Source organism: Cebus imitator, unplaced genomic scaffold, assembly GCF_001604975.1.
Source record: "Cebus imitator isolate Cc_AM_T3 unplaced genomic scaffold, Cebus_imitator-1.0 Scaffold14, whole genome shotgun sequence".
Taxonomy (NCBI): Eukaryota; Metazoa; Chordata; class Mammalia; order Primates; family Cebidae; genus Cebus; species Cebus imitator.
In genome coordinates this window covers 11,434,082-11,449,917 of record NW_016107329.1, presented here as the reverse complement: position 1 = coordinate 11,449,917, position 15,836 = coordinate 11,434,082, and the positions used below count along the sequence as shown (strand labels likewise).

The following is a 15,836-nucleotide window of genomic DNA, read 5'->3' as shown; positions in this document are numbered from 1 at the left end:
CATTAGACATGGTGTTTACAGGCACCACCAGGAGGCCGGCTGGTCCATGTTACACACGTGGGTAGTGGGGGGAGGGCTCCTGCATTAGACATGGTATTTACAGGCACCACCAGGAGGCCGGCTGGTCCATTACACATATGAGTTTGGTGGTGGTGGTGAGTGCACACAAAGGGTGGGGGCTGCTGCATCAGAAGGCACCTCAGAGCAGTGGTTCCTAACTGTGTGGACACGTGACCCTCCAGAGTCTTATCTAACCTAAAGACCTCATTGTGGTCACAGTGACACAGGTCCCATTGCAATGGCTCCATGACATCAAAGGCCCAGCCACAGAGCCTGCATTTTCCACCCAGAACCCTACCTGAGGCTGAGGCTCAGAGAATGGCTGAACTATGCTGCAAAAAATATGACGACAGTCATAGAGTTTCAGAAATTCCCCATACTTTCTATGGTAATACAATTCGATATGGGAAGTTCTGGCTTAGCGCAGTTTTTTGTGAATAGGAATAACATTAAAAGGCTTTTTTTCTGATTTTCTTTCCTACTAAGAATGTAAAGTTAATGACAGTGACATGAACATGAGTACTCTTATAAACACTATATAGTTAAATTAGATATTTTGGAAATGTGCTTCAGGCCTCTTAACAGCCAAAAAAAAAAAAAAATTACTACAAAAACTGATGATTCCTTGCTAAACACCCTATAAGTAAAAGGAGAAAATTTATACATACAGTTTCCTTCATCTGAATTTGATTGATCTTTATTCTAAACAACTTGTGCTTGAATTCTCCATTAAAAATGAACTTGTCTCCGTCTTCTACCTCCTTTCCTTTGGGACTTTTAATCAGCACACGGGCTTTGCCACAGGCCAGGGACTGCAGCGTTCTTCGCAATTCACTATCCTCTGAATGGGAAGCAAATGCAGGCAAAGGTTGGCATTAAATGAGACTCAACAACAGTAAACAAATCATGCTCACAAGTCTATGTCTTATCTTAAAACAAATACATGCTTTAGAAACAACTTGTGGAGCTATGCACTCTGGGGTTTTCATACCTATCCCTGTGGCCATTTTTATCTCCTCAAAGCTGAAGCCATCTCCCTCGTTGAACATGAGGAGCACCAGTGTCTGGAAGAGGGATACCTGGAATTCCTTCTTCCCCTGGAAGAGAAGGCCTCATCACACCTTTGAAGCTGTGCTTGTACAATCTTTGAAAAATTAAAAGAAGCTTCTTTTCACTCTCAAACTTTTCGTGACGTGATTAAGAATTATTAGTAGGCTGGGCATAGTAGTTCACACCTGTAATCCCAGCACTTTGGGAGGCCAAGGGGAGGACTGCTTGAGCCCAGAAATTTGAGACCAGCTTGGATAACATAGTGGGACCCCATCTCTACAAAAAATTTTTAAAAATTAGCCAGCCATGATAGAACACACTTGTAGTCCCAGCTACTCGGGAAGCTGAGGTAGGAGGCTGAGGCTGTAGTGAGCTAGGATCATGCCACAGCACTATAGCCTGTGACAGAGGAAGAACCTGTCCCAAAACAAAAAAAAAATGCCAAAAAGAGGAAACTGGCAAAACCATCAGCAATTTCATTACAAGAAAGAATAACAAAATAAGCTTGTGGGGCATAATCAATCCATTAGCCCAGCTGCCTTTTGCATGAGACTGACTGTAACATAGGCGCAATGTAACTTGGCCTTAGATATCCTAAGATGACCTCCTTTTCTATTCAGGATTTTCTGCTGCAGCGACTTGCCCCATGCCTCCCAGTCAGACCCATGAGAGGCATGCGCAAGGTGGTGTGGCAGTCAGGGGCTCCCTCTGCAGACCCAGCCCTGACTCATCACCAGCCCGTAACAAGCCCTCCTGCACACCTGGAGAGAGCGCAGCTGGTGGTGCCAGCACAAACCCTGTGGAGGTCAAGTTCTACTAAAGTCAGCAAGTACGGAAAGAACTGAGGGTAACAGAAATTAACTGTCCTCATACCTTAAGGAAGAGTATATATGGTTTTACATATATGACTCTATACAATAATATACATAAAGTAGGTATGTATAACTTATTTAGTAATGTACAGGCAAGTGTCTTATTAATATAATAGCTAAGGAAAATAGGAATTTTATAAAGTTTTGCTTAGTGTATATAATTGCCCTATTTCATGACAAGCTCCTCTCATTGATTGGTGCATTGAATGTATTCGCCCCTCTTAATCACTGATAATAACAGCACTGCCACAATTATTCGCATTCACTAATCTGTGAAAATGTCTTATTAAGATGAAGTTCTAGAGTTGGAAGTATGGCAACAATTCAGCAGTGCTGCCGCAGCAGACAGTGCCAAACTGCTCTTCCAAATACTCAGAGTTGACAGTGCCAGGCTGCTCTTCCAAACACTCACGACAGCTGATGCTTCTTCCAGTAGTGACTAAGAGTCAGTTTTTTTTTTTTTTTTTAAGGCTTCATCAAATCTCTTAGTCAAAAAGTGGTATCTTACTGTATTTTATTTTGAAGCCCTTTGTTTAGCAGAGAAGTGTAATGCATCTTCATGGACATTAATTTTTTTCAGTTTTGCTTCTATGAGTTACCTCTTCACAGTCTCTGCTTTTTCTTTCCCCCATAGGTAAATGGTTTTCTATGGATTAATTTCTTAATACTTTTTACTGATTGGAATATTAACCCTTTGTTATTAATTGACTTATAAAAGCTAGTAAATTAAAGCGAAACACTCTTTCCTTTTTTTTGCTACCAAAATTTAGCAACAATCAAAAACCTCTATTAACATATTTACAAACAAAAAATAAACGAAACAAAGAACTTACTTCTTTAAACTCTGCTTTTAAAACAGCATGCCCCAAAGTAGTTTGCCACTGAAGTTTTCGACCACTGTGCTTTCCAAGATAAAATGCCTTAAATACTTCCTGAAGTTTAATCATCTGTCAAGCATAGGAGAACAACAAAATTATGCTACACACCATCCATCTAAACAGTCCCACATTCAGTGCACAGAGTTTTACAATTTTTTCACAGCTGAACTGAAAGGTCAGCTCTATATTCTGACACTTTCTGGATTCCATTATCTCAATCCTTGCACTCTGAGGCTTCCCAATGCCAACGAGATAATGCTTGCACTGGTGTTTCATGGTGCAGACGAGCTATATCGGTGGTCTATGCCCACACCTGGGTTTGCTGGGGCCAGTGGCACAGAGTGAAGACTGGAGCCAACCAGAAAAGGCCATCTGAGGCCAGATCCTGCGTCTCAGCCCAGCCCTGCCCTGTCCTGGCTGCATTCTCCCCAGCGAGCAGGGCTCCTGCTTCCTCAGCTGGGAGGGGCAACACCACCACCACTTGTGTTGCACTGTGCAGGGGCCGATGGCAAACACTTCCTGCATGGAAGTGCAGCGTGAGTTAGTTGTTTTTATGATGAGTTTCTGGGTGACGTTTTCTTTTTTGGAACATAGGCTTGCTCTGTCAGCCAGGTTGTGGGGCTATCCTAGCTGACTGCAGCCTGGACCTCCCAGGTGCAAGTGATCTACCTGCCTCAGGGTCCTGAGTAGCTGGGACTACAAGTACGTGACACTACACCCAGTCAATTGATTGACTTTTTTTTATTTTTGTAGAGACGGGTCTTTCTATGTTGCCCAGGCTGGTCTTGAACTCCTGAGCCCAAGTGCTCCTCCTGCCTTGGCCTCCCGAAGACTGGAATTACACTGTGCCTGGCCTTGAGTGAAGTTCTTACATTTTCCAAACTTTCTACTGATCCTTAAAAACTGTGTTTGTCACATTTCAAGTTCCTAGCACTCAGTGTACCAGCCTTTCCCACGGCCTGCATCTGCTCGTTTTGCGGATGCCTTGGAGGCAGGCTGTGTGTGACTTTCCCGTGCACGGTGCTGCCCAACTTCTGCGTGCCCTTCCTGGTCCATCATACCCTCCACTCTTCAGCTTGATCCTGTCTGGTGCCCACCACACCCAGGCTCTCCGACGAGTCTGTGCTGCACACGTGAGGGCTCATCGGCTTTACCTCAGGAGACCATCTCTGGATGGCCCAGGGCATGACCTCCCCCTGTTCTTGTCCACTCCACAAACGCCAGTGCTCCAGGACTCTGCATCCACCTAGACGCCATGTATGAGTCCCTTCTTTCACTGCTATAAAGAAATACCTGACACTGGGTAATTTATAAAGAAGAAAGGTTTAATTGGCTCATAGTTTTGCAGGCTGTACAGGTAGCATGGCTGGGGAGGCCTCAGGAAACTTTTAATCATGGCAGAAGCAGGCACGTCTTCACATGACCAGAGCAGGAAAGAGAGAGAAGGGGGAGGTGCTACATATTTTTAAATAACCAGATATCATGAGAACTCACTCACTACCACCAGCACAGCAGGGGGGATATCTGCCCCCAGGATCTGGTCACTTCCCACCAGGCCCCTCCTTCAACACTGGGGATTACAATTCAATATGTGAGATTTCGGCAGGGACACAAATCCATACCAGTCACTGCTCTCCCACACACTCACCATTCCCTGTTTCTTTGGGTGGCTTCCATAGATCCTGGGACAAAGAAAGCAAGAAATTCTAACCTCTGATCTCACAGACCTGGACTATGCCCCTCCCATCTCCAGGCCTAGTCCAGTGGATCACTCCACTGTCTTTCACACCTTCTCATCCCTCCAGATTTTCACACATGTGGTTTTTTCTGCTGGATCCCATGTCCCATCTCCCTGATGAAAACTACTCTTTTCCAGAAGTGCCTCCTCAGAGAAGACGTCTCTGACACACTCTTAGCTCGGACCACATCTATAGCACGGTGTGAATGTGGACTCTGGACAGCTCACAGGGCAGGGCCTCTGACTCTCCATTGCTGTACTGTGCATGGCACCAGCAGGTGCTGCATAAATGCCTGCTGCTCCCTAGACATGACGTGCCCTTTTAGTTTCTCTGTGTTTCTGTCTAAGCTGTGCCTGTCAGATGTTCCTGCCAACCTCACACCTGCTTGGCAATCTCCTCTTCATGCTTCAAAACTCAGCCCAAGAGTTACCTTTCTGTGAAACCAAACATATAAATCACCTGATGTACCAAGTAGCCATCTCCAGTGACACCCAATCCCAGGCATAATACAATTTCATTTGTCAGTATTTCCGTGTATATCTAAAGGAAAGGAACTCTTTCAGGAAATATATCTACTATGTCATTACGAACCTAAAAATAAAAGTCAGTAATGTGATAAACCTCTTTTTTCCTTTTCTTTTTGCCTTGAGAAGTACCATGGTTTGTGATAAACCTCTTAATGCCTATCCTTCCTAAAAATCATCTCCTTGGGATTCATTCCTAGGTCTGGGTCACTATTAATAATAATTATAATCATAATGCTATCATTTGGGTACTTACTACGTGCTAGTTACCATTCCAGGCCCAAAATGGGTCAACCGAAACGCAAGAGCTAAAACTCTAAAACTCTTGGGAGAAGACATCGTGGTATTCTCTTTTCTTTTCTTGAGACAGGGTCTCATTCTGTTGTGCAGGACAGAGTGCAGTGACTCGATCGCAGCTCACTGCAGCCTTGACCTCTCAGGCTCAAGCAGTCCTTCTATCTTGACCCCTGAGTGGCTGGGACTGTAGGCGGGCACCACCACACCTGGCTAGTTTTTCTATTTTTTGTAGAGACGGGGTTTTACCATGTTGTCGAGGTTGATACTAACTTCTGGGCTCAAGTGATCTTTGGCTTCCCAAAGTGCTGGGATTACAGGTGTGAGGCACTGCACCTGGCCTAGTAAATTTTTTGTGATCTTGATTTGGCAACGGTTTCTCAGACGTGACACCAAAAGTAACGAAAGAGAAAATAAATGTGATTTTACCATAATTAAAAACTTTTGTAGAAAGCAGACTATCAATAAAGTAGGTAACCCACAGAATGGGAGAAAATACTTGCAAATCACAGATCTGATAAGGGTCTAGCATCTGGAATATAAAGAGCTCTTACAGCTTAATAACAAAAGACAAACAGACCAGTTAGAAACTGGGCAAAGCACGTGAACAGACGTTTCTCCAAAGAAGATACACAAATGGCCAATCAGAACATGAAAAGATGCTCAACATCAATAGTCATCAGGGAAATGCAAATCATGGCAAGATGTGACACTAGCTCATACCGACAGGGATGGCTACCATGAAAGAAGCAAATCACAGGCCTAGGTGAGAAGGTGGGAAGATGGAATGCTCGTGATTGCTAACTGGAATAGAAGCTGGTGCAGCCACTGTGGGAGACAGTCTGGCAATTCCTCAGAACTGAAACTACAGGCTGCTTCATGACCCAGCAGTTCCACTCCCAGGTATATACCCAAAAGGAATGACCACAGGTGTGTATACATACAAAACGAGTCACCACAGGTGTGTAGGTACCCAAAAGGAGCGACCACAGGTGTGCACGTACCTGAAAGGAGCGACCACAGGTAATACGTATCCAAAAGGAGTGACCACAGACGTGTACGTACCCAAAAGGAGTGACCACAGGTGTGTATATACACAAAAGGAGTTATCACAGGTGTGTATATACACAAAAGGAGTTGTCATAGGTGTGTATATACACAAAAGTTGTCACAGGTGTGTATATGCCCAAAAGGAGCGATCACAGGTGTGTATATAACAAAAGGAGTGATCACAGGTGTGTCTATACCCAAAAGGAGCAACCACAGGTGTTCAAACTAAAACCTATACACCCGTGTTCACAGCAGCATTGTTCACAGTGGCCAAAAGGTAGAAATAACCCAAATGCCCAACATTTGGTGAATGGATAAACCAAATGTGACCTACCCATACAATGCGATGTTAGTCAGAGAAAGAATGAAGGGCTGATGTGTGGTACGGCATGGATGGACTTTGAAAACAGCACGTTAAGTCAAAGAAGCCAGACACAAAAGTTCCCAAGTTGTATGATTCCATTCATGTGAAATATCTACTGTAGCCAAGTCCATAGAGACAGGAAGCAGATAGTGGCTGCTGAGGAGAGCAGGTTGGGGAGGAACTGCTAACAGAGTGATAGAAAATTCTGGGACAGACGGGGTGACAGCTCTGTAACCCTGTGAATGTACCACTGGCCCTCTGTGTCCGTGGGTTCCACAGCCATGGAGTCAACCAATCTCAGGTCAAAAATTTTCGAAAGAAAAAAAGGGATGGTTGTCTGTTCTGAACATGTACAAACTTTTTTGTCATTAATCCCCTAAAAGGTCAAAAAAAATCCGAACAGTCTGTTACTGTACTATTAACAATACAGTATAACAAATATTTACATAGCATTTATTAGGCATTATAAATAATCTAGAGATTATTTAAAGTATATGGGAAGGTATGCATAGGTTATGTATAAGGGACTTGAGTCTGTGAATTTTAGTATCTGTGGGGGTCCTGGAACCAATACCCCATGGATACTGAGGAACAACTGCATTTAATGTTTCTGAACCATACACATTAAAATGTTAAGTTGTATGTTAAAGTATATTTTACCACATTAAAAAAAATATAGTAGGGTAAGCCTCAAACATCTTTTGCTAGAAAACAAAAAAGTACTAAAAAATGTACCAAAAAAAGTACTAAAAACTGATGTGGACATATCAAAGAGCAAAGGAGCCAGCGTCAGGGTGGCCGGCCATGGACCACATATGGGGCAATTTAGGCATAAAAATAAGTACATAAATTAAGAATCCATGAGTTCTTAATGATGAAGAGAGAGAAAGAAATAAGCAAATAAAGTGGGTGGAAAGGAGGGCTCTTTCTTAGAAAGTCAACTTCTAAATACAAAGAAACAACAGAACTGGAAAAAAATCCCCATTCACGAAGGTAAACATCAATTCAGGCAGGAATTGCCACACAGGTGACAGCTGGATGAGGATTAAGATGTTTACGTAGTCCTGAAACGTCTCCTCACAGATTACTTAGTAATTACAAGAGGAAAAACACTAATAATACAGTGGAGAAGGCAGCTAGCACCTTAACAGAAGGGTTCTATTGCACTTCATCAGGATACTGGAACACATGGTAGCACACGCCTTCTGTCAGGATCCTGATGGGGACACGGGGCATCTGGCTGGACCTGCACAACCTGAACCTGCTACCCGCAAGGGGGCACCAAAGACCGCCTGGGTCCTGGGCTCAACGGGGTACCAGAAAAAAATGCTGCAAAAGACATATTTGAGAGAGCCAGTAGAAACGAAATGAAAGCAGAAATCAGGTGAATGCCCTCATCTGACAGGGAGCTTTCTGTTCTTGGGAAACAGCCACTCAAATACCAAGGGTAAAGGGAATGGTGCAGGAGCACGCACATCTGTGGAGGGCGGGGGGGACACCACATGGCCAACATGGAAAGCAGGTTGCTTGGCTCTCTTTGAGCATCCTGCACAGAAGCAAGCTCTCTCTGACCTTCTCCTACCCCACTTTCTCCACCAAAGTGAGTTCTGGAATCAGAATTCCTCTTCCCTGAGGCGGGTGAGAGAAAGCCTGAGCCTCTCTCCCCCAAAGCCAGTCTTAAAACCTGGAGACATTAATCCATCCTTCCCCTGCCATTTTGTGTAGGATCTGGACATTAAGAAGTTCTCTGATCTACCTTGCTGATAGTTAAGTTCTGCCCTACACCTGGGAGGAAAGAACGCTGCCCAGAGAGGGCAAGAGGAATCTCAACAGACGGGTCTTACTGGATTCCCACTGTCAGATGGCACCCTTGTGTCTAGTCACACTGATAGATTTTGGGTGCGTGTCCCCTCTAAATCTCACATTGACATGTGATCCCCGGTGTTGGAGGTGGGGTCTGGTGGGAGGTGTTTGGGTCATGGGGTGGATCCCTCATCAATGACTTGTTGCCCTCCCTGAGATAATGGGATATCAGGAGATCTGATTGTTTAGGAGTCTGGGAGCTTCCCACACCGCCTCTTGCACCCTGTCACTTACTCTCCCTTTGCCTTCAACCTTTAGTAAAAGCTTCCTGAGACCTCATCGGAAGTTGAGCAGACACGGGTGCCATGCTTGCACAGCCTGCAGAACCGTGAGCCAGTGAAACCTCTTTTCTTTACAAATTACCCCACCTAAGGTACTCCTTGATAGCAATGCAAAACAGACTAACGCACCTATTTCTACATGGCTGCCCATTCTTGATCAAACCAAAGCATAACAATGGACAGTTTTCCCCGGTTCTTTGGTTTTCATTTCTGAAGCCTGCTGTGTTAAGTAAGACTTTGATTAAATAAAATTTGTTATGGTTTTCTCCTCCTAATTTGTCTTTTGTTAAAGGAGCACTGGCCATGGCCCTTATGAGGGATGAGAAAAGGAATGACATTATCCGACCACTGTAGCTATAAGTTTTTCTGCCCTTCTCAGCTGAGAAAATAATCATTCACCTCTAGCTGAGATCAGGCTTAAGGGATGCCTTTTCCAGGATGTCTTTGATGATCCCAGGCTGGTATCAGCCCTTTCCCTTTGCCCAGTATTATATTGAAGGGTTGCACGTATTGTGTCTCCTGCTGATTTTAACTTCACTGGGCACAGAATTCTATCTCTGATGTGCAAACCCTCCACTAAAGAGTTTAGTGTGGCTAAAGTCGTGGCTGACAAAAAGACCCTAAATAATGCCATTCCCAAGACGTCAGCAATGTCTACAATGGAAAGAAATAAGAACCAGACAACCACAGCTCAGTCAGCCATAACTTTCAAACAAGTGCCTGTGCTCGTGGGCCCCCTGCAGGTCGGCAGGTGGACACAGGCTGCACTGGGAGGAACCACAGCAGGTGACAAAAGTGGTCACTTTCTAATGCTGCTTTCCAAAGACCATAAGAGCACTTTGATTTTGGACTGCGTGGGCTATTTTTAAAAACTCCCCATTAAACAATTCTTGAAGGCAACATATCTGCCTGGAAAGGGCATGACCGTGGGAGCAGACAGCACGCTGTCTGCACACTTACTTCCGGGGTTAAGTGCACTTCCATGGGCGTGTATGTCGGCCAATAGCCCATTGTGAGTATGTTCACTGTGAGGTCTATAGGGCCTGAGTCACTCTGATTCTGCATATGCTAAAAACAGAGAAATCCAAGACAAATAATCATTTGAGAAAGTCATAAAACATAATTAACCTATAACAAAATTAACTGTGTAATTTTCAAAACAAAGATTCATCTGTGTATTTATCTGAGTCCCGAGAACATACTCTGTAAAATCCAATGCCATGCTGGAACTGACTTCTCCCCTTCTTCAGGTGTTACTACCAGACTCACAGAAATCAAATTCTTGCCACAGGTTTAGAGGTTCTTTTCTTCTCCTTTTAAAATTTACTTGTGAAACATGAATAGTGTAATTTTTTTCTTACACAGTTTAGAGTGAGATTCATTCATTCTATCTAATCTATTGAATCTACCTACCTTATTTCTCTATCTATGACAAGGTATTGCTATGTCTGTCTGTCTATGTATCTATGTATCTAGCTATCTATCCATACATCTGTAACAAGGTCTCACTTTTATGCCCAGGTGGAGGGCAGTGGTGCAGTCATGGCTCACTGCAGCCTCAAACTCCTGGGCTCAAGTGATCTTCCCACTTCGGTCCCACTGTAGTGGCTGGGACTACAGGCATGTGCCACCCTACCTGCTCATTTAAAATTTTTTTCTTTTGTAAAGACAGGGTCTTGCTATGTTGATCAGGCTGGTTTTGAACTTCTGGCCTCAAGAAAGCCTCTTGCCTCAGCCTCCCAAAGTTCTGGGATTACAGGCATGAGCCACCACACTCAGCAGATACTTTTTAAAAAGCCGCTTTACCTGAAGAAACACAACTCACCTGCTTGAAATGAACCATGATGTCCTTTGAAAGCTCCATGTCCTTGAACATGCCTTCTAGCTTGCTCGTGAAGGCTGCACCACACTCTGGACACGGCAAAGGAGGGAGTGAGACTGGGGCAGCACGCAGGGCAGCGACCCTCAGTTCCGGCGGGGAGCCCAGGCCCCACATGCTTACCATGCTTGAGCTTTGACAGCATAGACTTTTCAGCATCGACTGAGGCACTTTTCCCAACAAGAAGTCTTTTTGCCAAATCTTTTTTATAAAATGCTTCAAAGACATCTTTACCTATTTATAACCAGATGAGAAGAATCAAGACATCAGAGCGCCGATAAGCAAATGTTAGGCTTCAACTGCTGAAAACCCTTAAATGTGTCCATTCTAATGCAAACTGGCTCTACCGAACCGACATTCTCATGCTAAACTTCCTCTGAGAAAGCAGAACCTGTGTTTACATCTCTAGATTATGCAGCATTTTCTGAGTGCCCAAATCTCACCATGGATGAACCTGAACAGGATCATGATCTTGTCCAATGTCCGCTCCAGCTCCTCATCTGTGGCTTCTTTGTTGCCTGCTCTTAACTTTGAATCCACATGCTTTGCTGTGAGCATAAACATATAGGAATACTACATAAAAACATACAAACACATAGCATCTTTAATTTCTATAAGCAACACTGTACAGTAACATTCTGGAACCTTTCCAAAATGACATTACTATATGACGAAAAAGCAAATATTTGATTTTCTAAGATAAATACTCTTAAGTCATGCGAGAGTAAATACTTCCCAAAATTTTAACAAAGCCAGGGACTGAATGTTTAAAGCAGGTTTAACTATCTTTCTTATCTCTAAATGTAATCTCTGAATTTCAAAATAAAATGGGTTCAGTGATCACATGCTCAGGTTTCAGGACACATGGCTGCCCCAAACGCAGGAGTGCCCATTCCTGGGATCTGGTGTCATCAACTCAGGAGACATTCTCAAAGAAAAAGACTCTCAGGGCATCCAAGGTGGCAATGCAGGGTAGAAGCATTTCTACTCAGGCTTCCTGTTTCTGAGGCCGCACAAGCCATCCGAGGTGGCTCGGGAGGATCTACGTCTCACGTGATGGAACTCAAGATTTCCAGAAGCCTAAACTCCCAAAAACTCAACATTCCTTTTTAGAGAAACCAAAATTGAAACAGAGGCACAAAAGCCAAAGTAAGCTGCCTCCTCAATTTCTTCTGTTGCTGCTTGTATTCGTTTTTTTCTTTTGACCATTTTACAATGGAATATTCTGAACACACAGAAAAGTAGACAACTGCACAATGAGCTCCATGTTCCATCATGCACCTTCAGCGTAATCAACAGTCAATCTAGTATCATCGTATTACAGTTATCTTTGCCCTTTTTCTCCTTTAAATTAAAAAAAAATTTTACTGACTAGAGAAAGCCTAGGAATTCTGAAATTATTTTGGTATTATTGTGAAAAAAATGTACAACTTAAAAACAGTATTTAAAAATATGCTATCATTTGAGATCTCACCTGATTTTATCCTATTTTAATACTGATCAGAGGATACAAAGATGGTGGATCACCCCTTTCTTCTTTGGCGAAGTCAAGCGTCATTTCTTTTCTAAATTCCTACCTCATGTTCCCTTACGGAAATGCCCTCCTCCACCCATGAATGCAGGTGTGTCCCACTTTTTAAAATGTATGTCCCAATAAGACTTGATAAAAACACTTTCCACACACCCCACGAGCAGCTTGAACATTGTGGAAAAAAATTTGGTTGAGTTTTGCCTTATTTTCCCACATTAAAAAACAATCTAGAAATGGGTGAGACTGTCTCAAAAACAAAACAAAACAAAACAGATTTTTCTACCAATCAGTTCTGCAGGCTTGTTGGGTCTCTTGTTGATGAACGTCTCAAACGACTCCTTCATAAGGTTGACAAACCGCTCGTTCTTCTGGAAGCAGACCTCTATCACATGGTCTACCTTGTCCTTGAAGTCCAGCAGGTCTTGGACCATGTCTTTATCTTTCTCAGGATTGATGACAATCGCTGTCCCGAAAGTCTACAAAAGCAAATCAATACCAACTCAGCAACATGTTTATAATACCAAATAGTATTTTCTCCTGCTATCACATAATCAGGATAGTTTAATATAAATTACTCTTAGTAGTAAATACTCAATAACTTTAAAAGTTTCACAAGTTGAGTTCATATTTCAAAAATTAAGTAAATTTTTTTTTTTTTTTTAAATGGGGCAGGGCCTCACTCTGTGGCCCAGGCTGGAGTACAGTGGTGCAATCACGGTTCACTGCAGCCTTGACCTCCCAAGCTCAAGCAATCCTGCCACCTCAGCCTTCTGAGAAGCTGGTGCCACAGGCTCAGGCCACCACATCTGGCCAATCTTTTTAAAAGTTTTGTAGAGACAGGGTCTTGCCATGTTGCCTAGGCTGGTCTCAAACTCTGGGCCTCAAGCAATCCTGCTCTGGTTTCTCAAAGTGCTGGGTTTATAGGGATGAGCCCCTGTGTCTGGTGTGAATATACAGTTAGATATACAATAAATGCCTTGCTCTTACAATTGTTTCTGAGAGAACTTCCAAATGACTGGGAAAATGTCCACGGCTTCTTAAAGAACATTTATGTATAAGTTCCTCAAAGACAAGTTAATTCTTACTAATTCAATACATCTATTGGGATTTCTTAGCTACAGTTTTCTTTCTCCATCACTTCTAACCATGAAAAGCTATTTCTAGTTTGCATTTTGTTTTTTTTTTTTTGAGATACAGTCTCACTCTGCTGCCAGGCTGGAGTGCAGTGGTGCGATCTCGGCTCACTGGAACCTCTGCCTCCTGTGTTAAAGCAGTTCTCCTGCCTCAGCCTGCTGAGTAGCTGGGACTACAGGTGCACACACCACCATGCCCAGCTAATTTTTGTATTTTCATTAGAGAGGTTTTCACCATGTTGGCCAGGATGGTCTCGATCTCTTGACCTCATGATCCACCCACCTCAACCTTCCAAAGTGCTGAAATTACAGGTGTGAGCCACCGTACCTGGGCCAGTTTGTATTTTTAATTTAAAAATGCTGTATTAAACACTCCTAAAAGTGTGTGTGTGATGCTAATAAACAGTTAACTATTTGATGACATAAACTATATATGCTGAAGAGGAGCTGAATACAATTACTGAACTTAAAAAAACTTGTCTCAATAGAATGCACACAGGCACTCACATGTCACACACACAGGCAAGGCAGCTGGCTGGTGGAAGGATGCCAACAGCAAGGGCACAGATCCTCCTGGAGAGGGCAATATGTGGCTCACAGGTGTGGAGGGACCTCTTACTCAACATCTCATACACTATAAGGTCCAGCTTCATTTTGATGACAGCATGTAGAGTTGAATGTAAACTACTATTTTGTTACAGCATAGCCGCTTATTGCTGACACTTAGGGGTGATGGTCACGCACGGTTTTTTTTTTTTTTTTTTGAGACAGTGTCTCGCTCTGTTGCCCAGGCTGGAGTGAACTGGCGCGATCCTGGCTCCCTGCAACCTCTGCCTCCCGTGTTCAAACGATTCTCCTGCCTTAGCCTCCCAAGTCACTGGGACTACAGGCACCCGCCACCACATTCCGCTAATTTTTTCTATTTTTAGTAGAGACGGGGTTTCACTGTGTTAGCCGGGATGGTATCGATCTCCTGACCTTGTGATTCACCCATCAGCCTCCCAAAGTGCTGGGATCACAGGTGTGAGCCACCGCACCAGTTGCCACACACTGATTTTTATTACCCAGACTGAAAACTGCAAAGGTGAACCTTTCCTAGTATTTAGATGTATTCCTATCCCCTGAAGACTGTCTCACTGGCAAAAATCCTAAATTTTCAGTAGCTTTATGGCTGATTTAATATGACTCAGTTATAACTTCCAATTCAATAGCACTGTATGAGACCTTGTTGGGAGGGGTGCTGTGTGTGTACCGGCTTTCCAAGCTGGACTGATACATGACTTCAGATCTGTTTATTCCATAAAGCAGCATGTAAGCCTTCATTTAGCTTTTATATTTAATGGAAATCTTTATTGAGATAATGAAAGACTTGCGTTATGGTAAAAATAGCAGAGCAATCCCAGTACCTTCGTTTCCATAGTTTCTTCTAATGGCAACAGTCTGCAAAACTACAGAGCAGCATTCCAACTGGGATACAGACACTAATAACCCCTAGTCTTTTTCAGATGGTCCAGTTTACTTGTAACTCACCTCGGTGTGCATGTCTATGACCTCAGCCAAAACCCCAACCATTCCCCCAGAAGGCTGCCTCCTGGGGCCTTTTCTAACCACACAGCCCACCCCGTCCCTACCCCCTGGTAACTTTTCCTCTGTCCTCCACTTCTGAACTTTGTCATTTCCAAAATGTTATGGAATAATATATTAATAGTATGTTAAGTATCTAGGATTGGCTTTTTATTTTTTCTCAGTGTAATTCTCTGGAAATTTCATCTTTTCATTATAGGATCTAAGAATAGTCACCAGCAAGCAAAAACACAGATATCTGCTGAATGTTCACCATTTAAGCTGGAAAACTCATGCTAGGCCCCCAGCACATGGTGGAAACACGAGCTATCTGTGAAGGGTCCTGCTGTTTGCCTCAGTTTTCCCGTTTCCATGAAGGGAGGCTGGAGAATGACTTCTCTATTAGAGGGTCTTCAGTAGGTTTCTTGGGCTGGGCACCACTGGCACTCTGGGTAAGCAATTCTTTGTGGTAAGGGCTGCCCTGTGCATTCAGCAGCACCCCTGGTGTCACCCAGCAGAACGAGAAGCACCCTCTCTGTTGAGACAGACACAAATGTCTCCAGACATCAACAAGTGTCCCCTTGGTGGGGTGGTGCCCTGGACCAAGAGCCCCTAGTCTTTAGTGAGGTTCTGTCAGCACCGAGGGGCCGCCCTCCCAGCCAGGACATGTGAAAACTCAGGGTACTGCTCAATCAGTGAGGTCCTGTGCCAGCACCGAGGGGCCATACTCCAGGGCAGGACATGTGAAAACTCAG

General features: G+C 43.7%; 1 protein-coding gene and 1 long non-coding RNA gene across 2 annotated transcripts in view; both read right to left on the bottom strand.

The window, feature by feature from the left end:
• CUL4A (cullin 4A) overlaps positions 1-15,836 on the bottom strand; it is a 57,722-nt gene that overhangs the window by 10,069 nt on the left and 31,817 nt on the right. Inside the window, exons 9-16 of the mRNA XM_017501159.2 lie at positions 12,669-12,861; positions 11,298-11,402; positions 10,978-11,088; positions 10,801-10,886; positions 9,936-10,043; positions 2,816-2,929; positions 1,052-1,157; positions 729-901 (exon numbers count right to left, since the gene is read on the bottom strand). Of these exons, the coding sequence (XP_017356648.1) occupies positions 729-901; positions 1,052-1,157; positions 2,816-2,929; positions 9,936-10,043; positions 10,801-10,886; positions 10,978-11,088; positions 11,298-11,402; positions 12,669-12,861 (996 nt within the window). The remainder of the gene's footprint in view (positions 1-728; positions 902-1,051; positions 1,158-2,815; positions 2,930-9,935; positions 10,044-10,800; positions 10,887-10,977; positions 11,089-11,297; positions 11,403-12,668; positions 12,862-15,836) is intronic.
• LOC119467502 lies at positions 5,400-9,927 on the bottom strand. Its single transcript, XR_005196040.1, has 2 exons — positions 6,479-9,927; positions 5,400-6,421 (listed from the first exon to the last, which is right to left on the bottom strand). It is a non-coding gene; the product is annotated as an uncharacterized LOC119467502 (long non-coding RNA).